Source organism: Cotesia glomerata, linkage group LG2 (genome assembly GCF_020080835.1).
Source record: "Cotesia glomerata isolate CgM1 linkage group LG2, MPM_Cglom_v2.3, whole genome shotgun sequence".
NCBI lineage: Eukaryota > Metazoa > Arthropoda > Insecta > Hymenoptera > Braconidae > Cotesia > Cotesia glomerata.
Window position 1 is genome coordinate 24,240,694 of NC_058159.1, and position 15,301 is coordinate 24,255,994.

The following is a 15,301-nucleotide window of genomic DNA, read 5'->3' on the forward strand; positions in this document are numbered from 1 at the left end:
ATATAAGTCCCCAGTATGTCATCAATAATTATTGTTATAATTATAATTAAGTAAAGTGTTATCGATTATCAACCTTTGGAAGACCCACAGATATGATAAAAATACATAATATAATATTTGTGTATAATAATATAACTTGATATGTATAAAACAACAACCGAGTCTCTGTGAGTTTAATTGTGCATTTAAGAGGAGGCGTGCTCGTAGGAAGCATTATTCATTTTTTATTATTATTAATAGGTAATTGATATTATAATTTATAATTAATAAATAATCACATACAACTCAAGCGAAAACTAAAATAAAAATAGCTGACATTCAACCGACCGTATATACAATTGAATTACACTAAAAATTATAAATTATCAAGCTCACAAATATTTTTCTCTTTCAACATGGATAGTATGAAAACTTTTTAATCGCAAATATTTTTTATACGTAATAAAAAAGTCGTTGGTGGTTTTATCGACTACCGCCGAATTTATGGTAACTTTTACAAAATTTGGACGCCGATCGAATGTTTTTTCGGAAAAATTGGAATGATCTGTGTGCGGTTTATCGCGTACTGAAATTGGGTCATAAATATATACGTATTGTATGTTGAATGTGGGTATAGATATGTGTGTGTTTACTCTTTTAAAATCGATTTGAGTTTCCTGACTGCATTCTACGTCAATCATAATTTTGTTCTCGTGCTGGATTTTATTGGATATTCAAATTGTATTCGATTTCACGTATACAAGCAATCGTTTATTGTCACTATTACTGTAAAATTAAATTACGTGAAACGAAAACATTTATTTGGTCACTGATTCATTTGGTAGTTGATCAATCATTTTTTTTAAAGTTACAGTTAATCAATATTTTCATGGAATTTTTTTTGTCACTTTCATGTATTTTTGTTGAAGAGAATTTGATAAATTTTGAAAAAATAAATTTGTAAATTTTAATTATAATTACTTTTCTGTCTTTATTCATTCTGCATTTAATTATCCTACGAAAATATAATGAAAATTTTACGGACTATTTTTTTTATTTTAGAGAAAAATTTTTTACTCGAGCTGGAATTCGATCCCTGGCGATCTTATTTCATAGTCAGACCAACATAACCGAACGCAGCCGTATGCGTATGTATAGAAGCTTGTACCACATGCGGCGTCGTAATTTTAATGATACAACGTCGAACTTTAAGGTTATCTTGTAGTGTTTTTTCTTCCATTAAATAAATTCACAAACTCGTAATTATAATTATTCTTAAATTAATGAAAACAGAAATAATAAAGTAAAAAAAAACTGTCTTTTCGTGTTTGTTTCAACTGCATTGACATTTTTAACTTATTTCGCGCAAATTTATTTACTTATCTTAAATTCTCAAGTTTATTATTTAATGAAAAAGTATTTAGTTGCCGCTTAATAAAATTTATAGACGCAATTTATTTGAAGTTCATAAAACTTTAAGAAGTTAATCTTGTACTTTAAACTTCTTTTAATGTTATTAAAAAATATATATTATGGAATAATGAATTCCACTGATTACGAAGTTAGTGATCAAAGTAACTATATCACTTTTTAAACTTATATTGAAGTAAAAACAATTATTCAAATAGTTGTTCTGGATTTCAATTTTTTGAAAATTTCTACACTATTCATATACTTTTAAGCCCTTAAATAACAAAATAATAAAAATGATTTCACACGTTAAAGGCCCATAAAAAAAAAAGTTCCAGAAACATTTCTCAGAAAAGTTCCGATTATCAGACGATCCGGAACTTTTGCGGAACTTTTCGGGAACTTTTTCGGAATTTTTTAGAAACAACATTAAAAAAGTTTACTTACAAATTTTTGAGTATCCAAAAATTTAAAATTCTTAAAATTTTTGAGGAACTTTTCCGGAACTTTTTCGGAACTCTTTTGAAACAACATTAAAAAAGTTTACTGACAAACTTTTGAGTAACCAAAAATTTTAAATTCTTGAAATTTATAAGGAACTTCTCCGAAACTTTTCCGGAACTTTTGCGGAACTCTTTAGAAACAGTTAAAAAAATTTACTTACAAACTGTTAAGTAATCAAAAATTTTAAATTCTTAAAATTTTTTAGGGACTTCTCCGGAACTTTTGCGGAACTTTTACGGAACTTTTTCGGAACTCTGTAGAAACAACATTAAAAAAGTTTACTTACTAATTTTTGAGTAACCAAAAATTTAAAATTCTTAAAATTTATTAGGAACTTATCTGGAACTTTTCAGGAATCTTTCCGGAACTTTTTTTAAATGTTTTTTGGAACTTTTTTAATACTGTTTCTACAGAGTTCCGGAAACGTTCCGCAAAAGTTCCAAAGAAGTTCCTAAAAAATTTTAAGAATTTCAAATTTTTAGTTACTCAATAGTTTGTAAGTAAATTTTTGAAGTATACTTCAAAGTTTTATAAAACTTCTTTGGGCGCGACTAGGGAGTAACTCAGATTTTTTTTTCTGACGGAAGTAACGCTTACTATAGTCTGTGTAGTTTCCGCTATTTAAAAATAATAATTTGGATTGGTCGTAAGTAAATGTTATATGCTCCGCGCTTCTTGACTTATACGCCAGCTAGTGGAAAATATTATAATCAATTAAGATTATTTATTTCCAATATTTTAAAACGGATCAATTGTGAATAGCAAAGTGAATAAAAATTCAGCAGTTTTAAAAAAATTATTTTAAATTGCAAAGTTTTTTGAAAATTTCTAAGTATACTTATTTATTTATTACTTTTGTAATAAATAAATTATTAATAAATTTTCTGACGGTTGCGACATTCTATAAAATTCAATTTGGAAAATCCAAAAGTTCACGACTCATAATGCTCATTTAATTATGAAATATTAAAAAAAAAAAAAAAAAACATAAGTCGTTCAAAATTAGTTGCCGAAAAAACAGCTGTACTAGGTAGGTAATGCACAGCCGCCCCTGGTAGGATAAATGTACATAATTTGTATAGATATATCACCATCCATGTAAATTGTACATGAATATATATATATATAGTCTTCTGGCTTTTTTATTTTATTAATTATACATGAATGATACTGAATTACCTAACCATTCGCATACGGTGGCCTACAATTATCCTAAAGAATTAAAAAAAAAAATTTTAACTTAATTGATGCATTTTTTCGCAAGTTATAGTGTTTTCAGAGTTTCATACATGACGGACAGGAAAATTTTTTCATCTATTTTGAGGTTTTTTCCGTTTCTAGTAAACTAAATCAATTTTTGAAAAGTGTCAAATTAATCTCCATTAAATTATCTTGACAATGGTATGCAAAATATCGGTGACCGTCTCTTTTTTCTCATGCAAAAATTTCTCACGACAAAAATTGTCAGCAATAATTTCTTGTACAATATTTTTTCACACAAAAACCATAATAAAAGAGCCATGTTAATGTTTTTTTTTAGAAATAATTGTACTTAATTGTAAATAATTGTGAGAAATTTTGGCGGGATTAATAAAGACGGGGAGCCAAATACAGAGTGTCCCAGAAGTAACGGACGCCATTGTAGCATCTGATAAAAATTGAGACGAAAAGTCCCAGCCATTTAATCAGACGCATAGATAATTAATTACATTAAAATAACGTCCTTTATGCGTTAGAGAGAGAGAATCCAGTGTCAAGTCAAGTGTTCCAACGAAGATGCTTTGCACGTGTGAATGTGGCAAATATGTGTGACTACGTTAGCTATAGAAACTAGTTAGTCATACAGTTAGTTGTGTCTTTGTTTGGCACATATTTTACTGGACACTGACGCTCTCTCTCTAACAAATAAAGAGACGTTATTTTTAATTAATAATTAATTATCTATGCGGTTAATTGAAAAATGGCTAAGGACTTTTCGTCTCAGAATTATTTTTTTCATCAGATGCTACAATGGCGTCCGTGACTTTTGGGACACCCTGTATAATTAAATTATAATGTGATATTTATTATTCAAGTTAAAATTTAATCATTTCAGTGATATATGCCGTCAACGCCAAATAAGTTTTACTTCAATCGCGCGTAAAGGTTACATGCACACACTTTTTTTTTAATACTGTTCCAAAGAGTTCCGAAAAAGTTCCGGAGAAGTTCCTAAAAAATTTTAAGAATTTCAAATTTTTGGTTACTTAAAAGTTTGTAAGTAAACTTTTTTAATGTTGTTTCCAAAGAGTTCCGGAAAAGTTCCGGAAAAGTTCCGCAAAAGTTCCAGATCGTCTCATAATCGGAACTTTTCTGAGGAATGTTTCCGGAACTTTTTTTTACACGGGATTATATTGAGCCATTTGTTTAAAAATATATTTTTTAGATATAAGAGACAATATATTATACCACATGACAAAAATTATTCCTGTACCAAAAGAAAAAAATAGATATTACTGTGAATAACTAGTTCACTTTTAAATAAAAGTTCAACCGTATAAATTTTCTTGCTGAAAATTTTAGATTGATCAAGAATAACATATTGAGACATGGAATATCACCAATTATTCCGAATCACAATATAATATGTATCGTGACATATATTTCGTGGAATGTAGTATTAGTTTATAGTTTCTAATATATTATTAACTCATAGTTAAAAAATATATAAGAAGAATATAATCGATACTTATGTACTAAGATGTTGTAACCCAAAAAAAATGGACATTTTTTTTGAAAAATCGATTTATAAAAATGTTATGCAGCTCATATTACAAATTTAAAGGTAAAATTATTTAGTAAATATTTTGATCTGTTTTTACCGTCTGCTGTAGAATTTTATAAATGTCAGTTATTTTTTTTTTTAAGATAGTTTTTATTTTTGCCCAAAAAAATACATATTTTAAATAGTTGAGTTTAAAAATATAAGAAAAAAACTTAGTCAGTAGTATTGCAAGTAATTAAATAATGGCTGGCTGTGGAGGGTAGATCTTGCCATTTACATATATGTAATTATAAAAATAGACATTTATTTTGAATTATGAGAGTTGATATAAATTAACACTATAGTTAACCAATAAATAAATATAAGATGTAAAAAACCACGGTATTAAAAATTCATCTTTTGCACTACAGCATCTTAGAATTTGGGTATCGATATGTAATGGGATACATGTTATACTATAAACATGTGTCGTATAAAAAACCAGCCAAAACAACTATATTATATCATACATATATTCTTTCATATATTATTATGTTATAAGAATATACTATGTCATATATTTCCGACGTATATTATCTTTTCAAACGGATAGTAATAACAATAATCCCATGAATATACAGAAAGAAAGATTTCTTGACTGGAGAACAAAATTCTTGGCTCAAGTAAATTTTCGGTCGCCCGAAGGAAGACCGAAGTTGTCTTGGCCGAAGTAAAAATTTTTCTTGAAATTCTATTCTTGGTGGAAGTAATTTTTTCTTAATTCAAATTTTCATAAATACTTGATACAAGAAATTGTTATATTTGATCAAAATTTTTAGATTAGGGAAGCAGCGCCATCTAGTTCAGCTGAGAAAAAAATTTTCTCATCTTGAGAAAATTTTTCTCTTGAATATTTGATACCCATTTTAGATTATTTTAGCGCGCAATTATACATATTGAATGAAAAAAAATGATTCAATATTATTTGATCTTCCCATTTGACATGTTAGTCAATAGAAATATTAAAGAAAATTTACTATCAAGATATTTAATTTTTTGGAGCAAGAGAAAAATTTTCTCAAGACAAGAAAATTTACTTCTGTCAAGAACTTAATTTTTTGGAGCAAGAGAGAAATTTTCTCAAAACAAGAAAATTTTCTTGACTTAAATAAATTGTCTTGGATCAAGAAACGTATTTCTTGAAGCAAGGGAATTGATTTGTTGGAATAAGTGAAATTTCTTGTGTCAAAAAAAATTTTTTTTTCGCCCAAGTAAATAATTATGAAGAAAAATATTTTCTTGGCTCAAGTGAACCTTTCTTTCTGTGTACCCCTGATTAGCAGTAATAACCGTCAATATAAAACAATAACCTTTTCTACACCCATAAATATTTTCTACGTAGACAGATCCCATAAATTAAATTTTAATTCGCAAAAAAAAAAATCAGCTGCACATGATACATGACCCGAGAAAATATTTATTTAGCCATGGTCATTATGCACTTATATTTACCACATAATACGGTGGCGGTAAAACAGAATGAGATAATATTTGTGAGCTTGACAAATATGTTCACCTTTAACCGTTACAAGTGCCCAAACATTACGCATGATAGATTGCGAACGCACCCACGCATGTGCATTGATACGTAACGCCATCTCTCTCCATTCGCCCTAAACACGTAAATGATTGTATCTACCTGTATCTATTTAGCCTATCTTCAGTGGTATTGGTATATAGAGCAAAGAGAAAGAGAGAAGTGTTATGTAGTGTGTATATGCTCGTTATCCGGCCCTACCGCGTGACATGCTCTCGCTGTATCATAAACTCGCTACATTATTGCTTTTCCGATAACCACGTCATACTTGGTACTCTGGCTCACGGTCGTACGTCTTGACTTAATATAACTCTCTAGATCATACTTATATGTCCTATGAATGTTTCAGGCTGACCAATTCATCTCCACTCGGAGGTTTTTTCGTTTATCCGTGTCGAGGTCACGATCTTTTTTTTTTACTTTTTAAATTCGCCAGCCAATGGATTTTGTGGATTTAACAATCAAAACGTGACTTGTGACATAGTGCACTATTAATTTCCCTCGTAAATTAAATAATAAAATCATTTTTCAGTTTAAAAGTCAAAGTTACTTGATATCTTAGTCTTGGCCCATAACCTTATGGATGATGCACTATGCCCGTGAAAAATTTTCTGATTTGGCCTAATATGGTTTTATATTTCCTGATTTAGTCAGATAATGTCCCCATCAGAGCATACATGAAAATAAAACTATGTTATAATTTTTCAACTTTTTCTTGAAATGTGTACGTCACAATATGTTTAATTAAACAAAGATTGGATTAGAAGTCGATTAAAATAAAAAATTGATATCACAAAAGTCCCAATTATTATATCAGATCATATTGAAGCATATCAGGACATACCAGAAAATTTTTTTATGAGAATTTACTTAATTCCTCGATCTTGGCCCATAACCTTATAGATGATACACTATATAATGTTTTATTATTGTTGTTGTTCATCATAGAATAATTATGACTAAAAGCTATTGGAAATAATACTGGTGCTTTTTTTTGTTTAATTTTGACATGTTACATTTTGATTGTTAGATTATCATTAATCCTCCATAATTTAAAAATATAAAAATATTGGACATACTAAAAATACTTTTTCCGTATAAAGCAAAAATTTCCACGATTTTTTAAAGTGACCAAAAATTATGGAAACTTTGTGAAAAAAGGAAAAAGTGTTTTGATATCAACCAATTGATATTAAATAAAATAAATGACCGTGAGGCAGTATTAAGTATTGAGTGTCAACAGTTCTATTAAAATTATTTACCTCAACTATTTCTAACGGTAGTAAAATTTACAACTATTATCGTAGACATGTACACCTGACAATTTATATCAAACAGTTGTTCGATTAAATTGACATATTTATCATACAATCGCTTCCACGTAACTTACATATTCATTTTTTATTATCCTTCATTTGTTTATCGATCGGTAGAAACGCTGCCTACAGACTAAAAAATTTTTCGTCATTGTGTAGAGTGTTAAAATTTGTGTGTTGAATATTACACTCTAGTGTGTAGAATTTAACATTCTTATGTGTTGATTTAATGATTTAACACACTAGAATGTTAAATTCTACACACTAGAGTGTAATATTCAACACACAAATTTTAACACTCTACACAATGACGAAAAATTTTTTACTGTGTAAACGCTTTTTCTCCCCTGTTTATTTTGTTACTAAGATTAAGAGTTATTTATTATTTTAGTAAGCCGTGTCTCTATTTAGTAGTTTACACATTAGAAACTTTACATTATCATTCGTTTATTTGTCTTAGCAACTCGACGTCACGTAAAAAAAACACTCATCTTCTATAATTTGAAATTTTTTCATAATTGAATTTCGATAATTTCGGGTATGTACAATTTTAAAGGACATTTTTCATTTTTTGGCTGTAAATAAATTTCGAATAATTTTATTTTTAATTAACAGTTAGTCATTTGTCTGTTCTATGATAAATTGAATCGTCTGTGAATGTCTAATAATATATCATAAACCCTATGAAGTTAAATGATATTAAACAAAACCATATATTATAAAATATTGAACATCTTCGAAAACGTCACAAAAATGTCTGAGAAAACTATCAATAATATCTCATAATGTTTTATGTCTGATGTATTGGCTGCGTTCAGGTTTACTAAGTTCTGAGCAGGGCTGACTTTATCTACCAAAAAATTAATTTTAGACACACTTAAATAAATATACCTTGCATTTGTTTCATTATAGATTAAAAAAAAAATAATATAGTTACTTAAAGTTGTTGCTACAAGATATGCTAAGATCTGCCAAGAACTTAGTAAACTTGAACGCAGCCATTGTCTTATCATTGTTAAAAAAATTATTATGTTATAGTACCTCACATAAAGCCTTATTATGTCGAACAACACATTTAGTGAAGAAATTTTTTTATTCGACAATTTGTTTGACAATATAAATCTGGATTCAATTAAAGATATTATGATGATAAGTTGTATTGATAATTTAAAAAAAAATTTTTTTTTTTAATTTAGTGGAGTGAATCCGAAAGTTTAATTTTTTTATTTTCAAAATCTTTTCAAAAACATATTTTTATAAAATTTTTATTTTTAATAAACATTCATGATTTTTACTAAAATCTCATATCTTACGACGTTAAATAATCAAATGATTCATAATATCTTACCGTATTAAAGTTTAATAAAATTTAATGATGTCGATTTATATTTCATAGCGTCTGATAATCGTATTATTATATAATCGTATTATATTCATGAAATTCATTATGAAACTCAATAAAATTGAGAGACATTTTGTCTTTTAAATTAATATTAACTTCTAATAATATTTTAGAAAATTTAATAGCCGATCATTTTTTCATTTCTTTTGTAGTAAAAACTTGTGAAATGTTTTTTATCATTCTAATAATAATCAATAAACTAAAAGCTTTTTGAAATATAAGGAAAAAAAAGTAACGTGACGACGAGTTGACATATATTCTTTCGATCCATACGATAATTGACAGACACACGTAGCAAATAATATTGAACTTTATACATTAAATAAATACTAAAAATTGCTCCTCAAGCTTTGTTGTACACATTCGTAGACAAGAGTACTTTTTATAAAGAAGATGGACCTCCTGTTGCGTTGGTTTTATATATATTTATCTCAACGCTTATATATATAGCGGGGGCTGTTACGTTCTCTGTCACGAAGTTAAGTAACTATTGATATTATTGTTATCGTTATTAAAAGTCGTTAATAAGATAGAATTAATGAGTGTTGTTGTTAGTAAAATAAATATTAATTGTAATAGAGACATTTTTATTACAATAGCTGTTGCTCCGCTGCCTTGAGGCAGCTTAACCTCAACTTCGGCCATTTTGAAGATGGATAGAAGTGGATGAGTGTGGACTTCTTGGTGCTTGTTGTTTATTTTATCACTTAAGTCCTGGAGAATTGCACCGCATTCCTCCTGAAAGTTATACATTTTAATTATATTAATATTAATATTAATAATAATATTCATTTGATAAACTTTATACCTTAATTAGTATGAATTTATGATTCAACTCTTTAATTGTAAAATATTAAATTAATTAATTATAAATGTGTGATTTTTACTTTCCAGTAAAATATAAAAAAAAAAAGAAAAAAAAAGGAATTCTAAAGTCGAAGAGAATAATAAAAATGAATTTAAAAAAATGATTACGGCATGGCACCTTTTTGGAGCTTTCTGCCGGAAATTAAAGATTCAACGAGCCGTAGGTAATTCTGGGTAACAGACTCGAGAAACAAGAAAAAGCGAGAAACGAGGAATGAAGAATGAGGAATGAGAGGGGACAAATCATAGAGGAGAAATTTTAGTTGGATAGACGGAACGGAACCCAGTAATAATGAAAATCGATGCTGGTATGCGTTTGGTGACCGGCGACTGTGCGTTGTCATTAACTTCAACTATGCACTCACTGAATTCCGATTTCATTTCATTTATTCCTGATCTGTAAGCTCATTAACTATATTGCTCGTTATGAGTTATGGATTATGATCAATTGTTAATTTTCCAGTCAATAAAATGTTTATTTTATTTATATATTTTATTGCTATCATTCGGGGCATATTTGTCGACTTTATGGTACACTATTTGAAACTATGATTTCATGACTTAATTAAACTAATATTCATCAATTTATAAAACAGTAATAATGATCTAAATAATAATAATAATAACAGAATAACAAAATTTTAGTGTCTGGCGTATTTAAATGATAAAATAAGTTTTTTAATTGAACTTAGTATCATTGACAAGGTCTTGACCTGATTTTGTACCTTTTTAAAGTTTCATAAGATATTTTCTCAGATAGTTAATTTTTTTGATAACTTATCATAAGTTTTCGAAGTAATTCAAAATAGATTTAAATTTCGCTCTAGATAAAATTTGTTTATTTATTTGTTTTATTTTGTAGATGTTATTGTGGTAATATGTCAAATATCAATCAGTATCATTAAGAGAATAAGAAAAATTTTGTGATGGGCACATTTGTATTAAAAAATGAGTTTATATATATATATATATATATATATATATATATATATATATATATATATATATATATATAGTGAAATTTCATGCCATCAGAAAAATCGTAACCTGAATTTATATCTTTTCTGCTCTCTGGCCAGAAAGTGGCAACTTTCTGGCCGCTGCGCTAAACAAAGTTGCCACATTCCGGCTACGTCGAGCAGAAAAATAGTATACACACCTTGGCCAGTAAATAAGAAAGCCTCAGATCACCTGTTTGTCAACCTCGGCTTCGCCTCGGCCAACAATTACATGTGATCTGAGACTTTTCTTATTTTACTGGCCTAGGTATGTAATATACTATTTCAAGGTTTGATATTTTTTTCAGTGATAATCAATTTATTATCTATATAATTAAAAGAATAAGAAAATTTTTTTGACGGGCATACTTCTATTTTAAGTGGAATTTTTATAGCTAAATTCAGAATCATCAAAAAGGTGATTATCGTGGCACCAATCATCGTGACCTAAATTTGTGCTTTCTCACGATTTTATATATTCTTTGCTGATAGATAATTTTTGTACAAAGTTTTTGGAGGAGTTTTGAATAATTGGTTAGATCTTCTATAAGTTGAGTCCGTGACATTTTTCATTAAATTGTAAGTAAATAATTTTATTATAGCAATATTATTTTTTTAATTTATTTTAAAAGCATACTGTGAATATAGTGATTAAAAATACCGAAAAATCATCGAGCCAAGCTATTTTCATTCACAATTATAATAATTCTTGACATTCTCATTGTGATTTTTATGTTCTAAATAATTTATTAATTTTTTTGAAGTATAAAAATTTTTTTACCAAGCTTCATTTATTTATTTGACAAATAAAATAGATATTAAAATAAAAAATTATTCGATAGATGCACTTGGCAATTAATTTTTCGTATTTACCTCCCGACAAATTTAATCGGTGTGGAAAATTCTAAAACTTGTTCAGTATTTCTCTAGAGATCCAGTATTTTCGTTGAATTAAATAGTCGTAAAAAAGTTCAAGAGTTATAAATATATTTTTTTTCTTTTTTCAATTTATCAATCAATTAATGAATTTGTTTGTTTTTTATTTTTTTCTCTATTTATATTTATCATTTTTATTGACTGTTTTCTCACAAAAATTAAATACGTCAGCGTGGAAAAATAAAAATGAAGATACATATATACATGGGACTGTCAATTCAGTGGTTGGATTGCCGGCGTATGTTTTGGTACAATTGAATCGAACGATCGTCCTGGTATAGGATGAAAACTATATGGCACGGTACGGGAGCTCACTAATAACCAGCTCGCGCTTTCACTCTATCAGCAGGACTCGTAGACAAACACACACACACACACACACACACACACACACACAAATGAACATGCGCAAATATACACACTGACGTGAGCACGCCGAAAACCAACCCGGGATAATAATTCATTTTACATATCGCCCGTGCTAATTGTACCCAGCTTTGGTCTTCTCACCGGATGCGGGGAATTATCCTACCCCTTTTGTCTCACAGCCCCTCTCCTCCTTCTCCACAAACACTCCGCTCCGCCATAATCCTGGACCGCATTTTGATCTCATTTCTCCCGGTGAAATCCTCTGTTTGCGGTTTTTATTTTTCACACGCCAAAAATTAATACTTTTTTGTTGATTTCAACGTACCGTCTACCAACTACCGACTTACTTTCACATTTCGATCACATTTTTATTATTTTTTAATCCTCGAATTATTTAGTTCTCGTATTTATTGTATAATTTCAATTTAAATCTCGTAATACTAAAAATAATTACCGTCTACGAAATTAATTAATTTTATCTGCACTCTGGTTCCTGCTATTTTGGATCCGGAATAATAGATTTTTTGCTTAAATAATTTAATTAAATATCCTATTTGTATGCAAGCTAAATTGCGATCTTTTATACCCTTAAAAGTTTCACGAGATGACCGTGGGTGGACGTTAAAGCTTGTGAAATTATTATGGTATTTTATTGCCAAACAACTAATTAAGGGGGTCAACGTTTCAAATGAGCTCGTTATACTTAAATAGTTATTTTTATTTATTTTTTTTTGTATTTTCATTTTTTTCGAGACTGTAAATGAAACTATTTTTCGATAGAAATGACTGATTGTTATTTTTAAAAATAACGATGTAAACATTTTTTAATCTTCATGTAAATTTTTCCGAGAAATATACATATTTTTTACTCCAGTTTTTTTAATAAAATCAATACATTTTCTAGTGGAATGTAAATATAAAATACGGATGGATAAATAAAGCCGCGATAGCATAATATTGAATTTATCTCTCTTTAAAATTATATTTAATTTAGGTTTTGTAGGCGTCAAGTACTCTCTTGAATGACAAATTCCAAATTTGAAGGTAAGTTTAGTTTATGTTTAATAAATCCATAAAATTACAATATGTATTTATATATTTCTGATAAACAAATGTACTGCCCAAATTAAATCATATTTGTTAACCAAAAAATATTAACCCTAGACTGGTCACCTGTATAGCGTGACGCCGCGTAACAACTATTCAACCTATACCATGTAGGAAACCCCCAGAGTTGACAAAGGGGCCAGGCTTGGGCCAGTACTGGGAAACCTAGCTTCGGCATACCTGTATTGGCCCATGCGTGGGCCAGGCTGTTTAACCCAGCCTCGGCCATGCCAATGATTACCCAACCTTGGGCCAAGACTGGCTAACTCAGCCTTGGCCATTCATTGGTGACCCCAGCGTGGGCCAAGACTGGTTAACCCAGCCTCGGCCATGCCAATAATTATCCAAGCTTGTGCCAAGACTGGCTAATCTAGCCTTGGCGATTCATCGGTGACCCAAGCTTGGGCCAAGATTGGGCAACCACGCCTTGGTCGGCCCAATTATTACCCGAGCCTGGGCCAGAACTGGGTCACCCAGTCACGGCCACAATGATTACCCAAGGGTTAGCCAAGATTGGGAAATCTACACTGAAAAAAAAAATTAACTTAATTCAAGAGAAAAATTTTTGAACCAAGAAAATAACTTTGAAGAGTTTAATTGTCTTCAATCAAAACGAAAAATTCTTTAATTAAATAAAATTTACTTAAATCGAGAAAAATTTCTTAGTTTAAGAATTTTTCTACTCAAATCAAGAAGATGAAATTCTTAAAAATTATTTACTTGATTTAAGTAAATTTTTTTTTCTTTGTAGCCATGGGCGTTGAATGGCAACCAAGACTTGAGCCAGAATTGGGTAACCTAGCCTTAGCCATTCAATGGGAAATTCAAACTTAATAAATCATTAAGTAATAGAATTTTAAACAGTAAACATTTATTGCTTAACGAATATTTGCTAACAAATTCTAAAATTTAAAATTTATTATTTAACCAAGACAATTGCATATCGTCAAAATTGATGTAGTCTTAAAAAAATTAAAATATAATAATTTACAGTTGAATTTTTAATATTGATAATTTTAAACATGAAAATTAATATTAAAAGATTAATATTAATTAAGATTAATATTAATCATAAGATATTAAAAATATACAGAACGATGTACAAAGTTTAAAGTAATATAACAACTTGACTCTTTCATTTTTTTTAACTATAATAAACATTTGTAAAAAATAGTTAATTTTCATCGAAACACAATATTAAATAACATAAATTATATAAATAATAAACCGTCACACTTCGTCACTATATAGATTTAGCTTATTAGAATAATAAGATGTGCATCAACTTATCGGTCGTACGGTGTAGGGGTTAGTTATCGGTCTGGCAAGCGCGCGGCTCGGGTTCGAATCTCGGTTAGAACGGATACGATTTTCACTTTATTTCACGATTAGCAACAGTTAGGTTCGAATTTACTTTACTTACAAAATAAAATAAAAAAATAACATTCCAATAATTCTTTTTTATCATTTTTTATCAAATGGCATGGGCCAGACTTGAAAATTAACTATGGCTCAGCCCTGGTAACCAGGCGTGGGCCAGTCCTGGTAACCAGGCTTGGCCCATCGTTATCATCCCAGACTTCAACTAGGACTGGGCCAAGCCTGGCTTCCAAGCTTGGCCCAGAGTTTTACATAGTTGAGCCAAGGCTGGGCCAAGCTAGGCCCCGTGGTACTTTCCTCTATGGGATAGAGACTCGCTATAGTGCGAGCGAGAAACTAAAAAAATGGTGACCAGTCTAGGGTTAAGATTATACATTCAAAATGATGTTTTGATTTATTACTAAATTATAATTATTTCAATAATTTAAAAACATTGACAAAAAAATGATTTTTCTGTTTTTTAAATAATGTATGATGTTTAATAAATAATTCGCCTAATTAATTTTTTTTCCTTAAATTTGATTAGTAAAAGAGATTTTAATTTTTTCAAAAAATTTTGAATAATTTAAAACCTTTTTTTATCAGAAAAATGTGTTCATAAAACACTATCATTAATCATCAATAATAACAATTTTTATTTCTAAAATTATGAATGAAAATCTCATCTCATTAACCTAATAACCTATACAGCAA

At 28.9% G+C, this 15,301-nt stretch overlaps 1 protein-coding gene across 3 annotated transcripts in view; it reads right to left on the bottom strand.

Annotated features, from left to right (window-relative positions):
• Positions 1-9,056: 9,056 nt before the first annotated feature.
• The window catches only part of LOC123258652, a 304,264-nt gene continuing 298,019 nt past the window's right edge, over positions 9,057-15,301 (bottom strand). For 2 of the 3 annotated variants that reach the window (XM_044718794.1, XM_044718795.1), the window contains one exon: positions 9,058-9,689. In XM_044718794.1, the coding sequence (XP_044574729.1) occupies positions 9,423-9,689 (267 nt within the window). In that variant the 3' untranslated portion in view covers positions 9,058-9,422. Of the gene's footprint in view, positions 9,690-15,301 lie in introns of all 3 variants that reach the window. The other variant, XM_044718793.1, reaches the window with a different exon arrangement.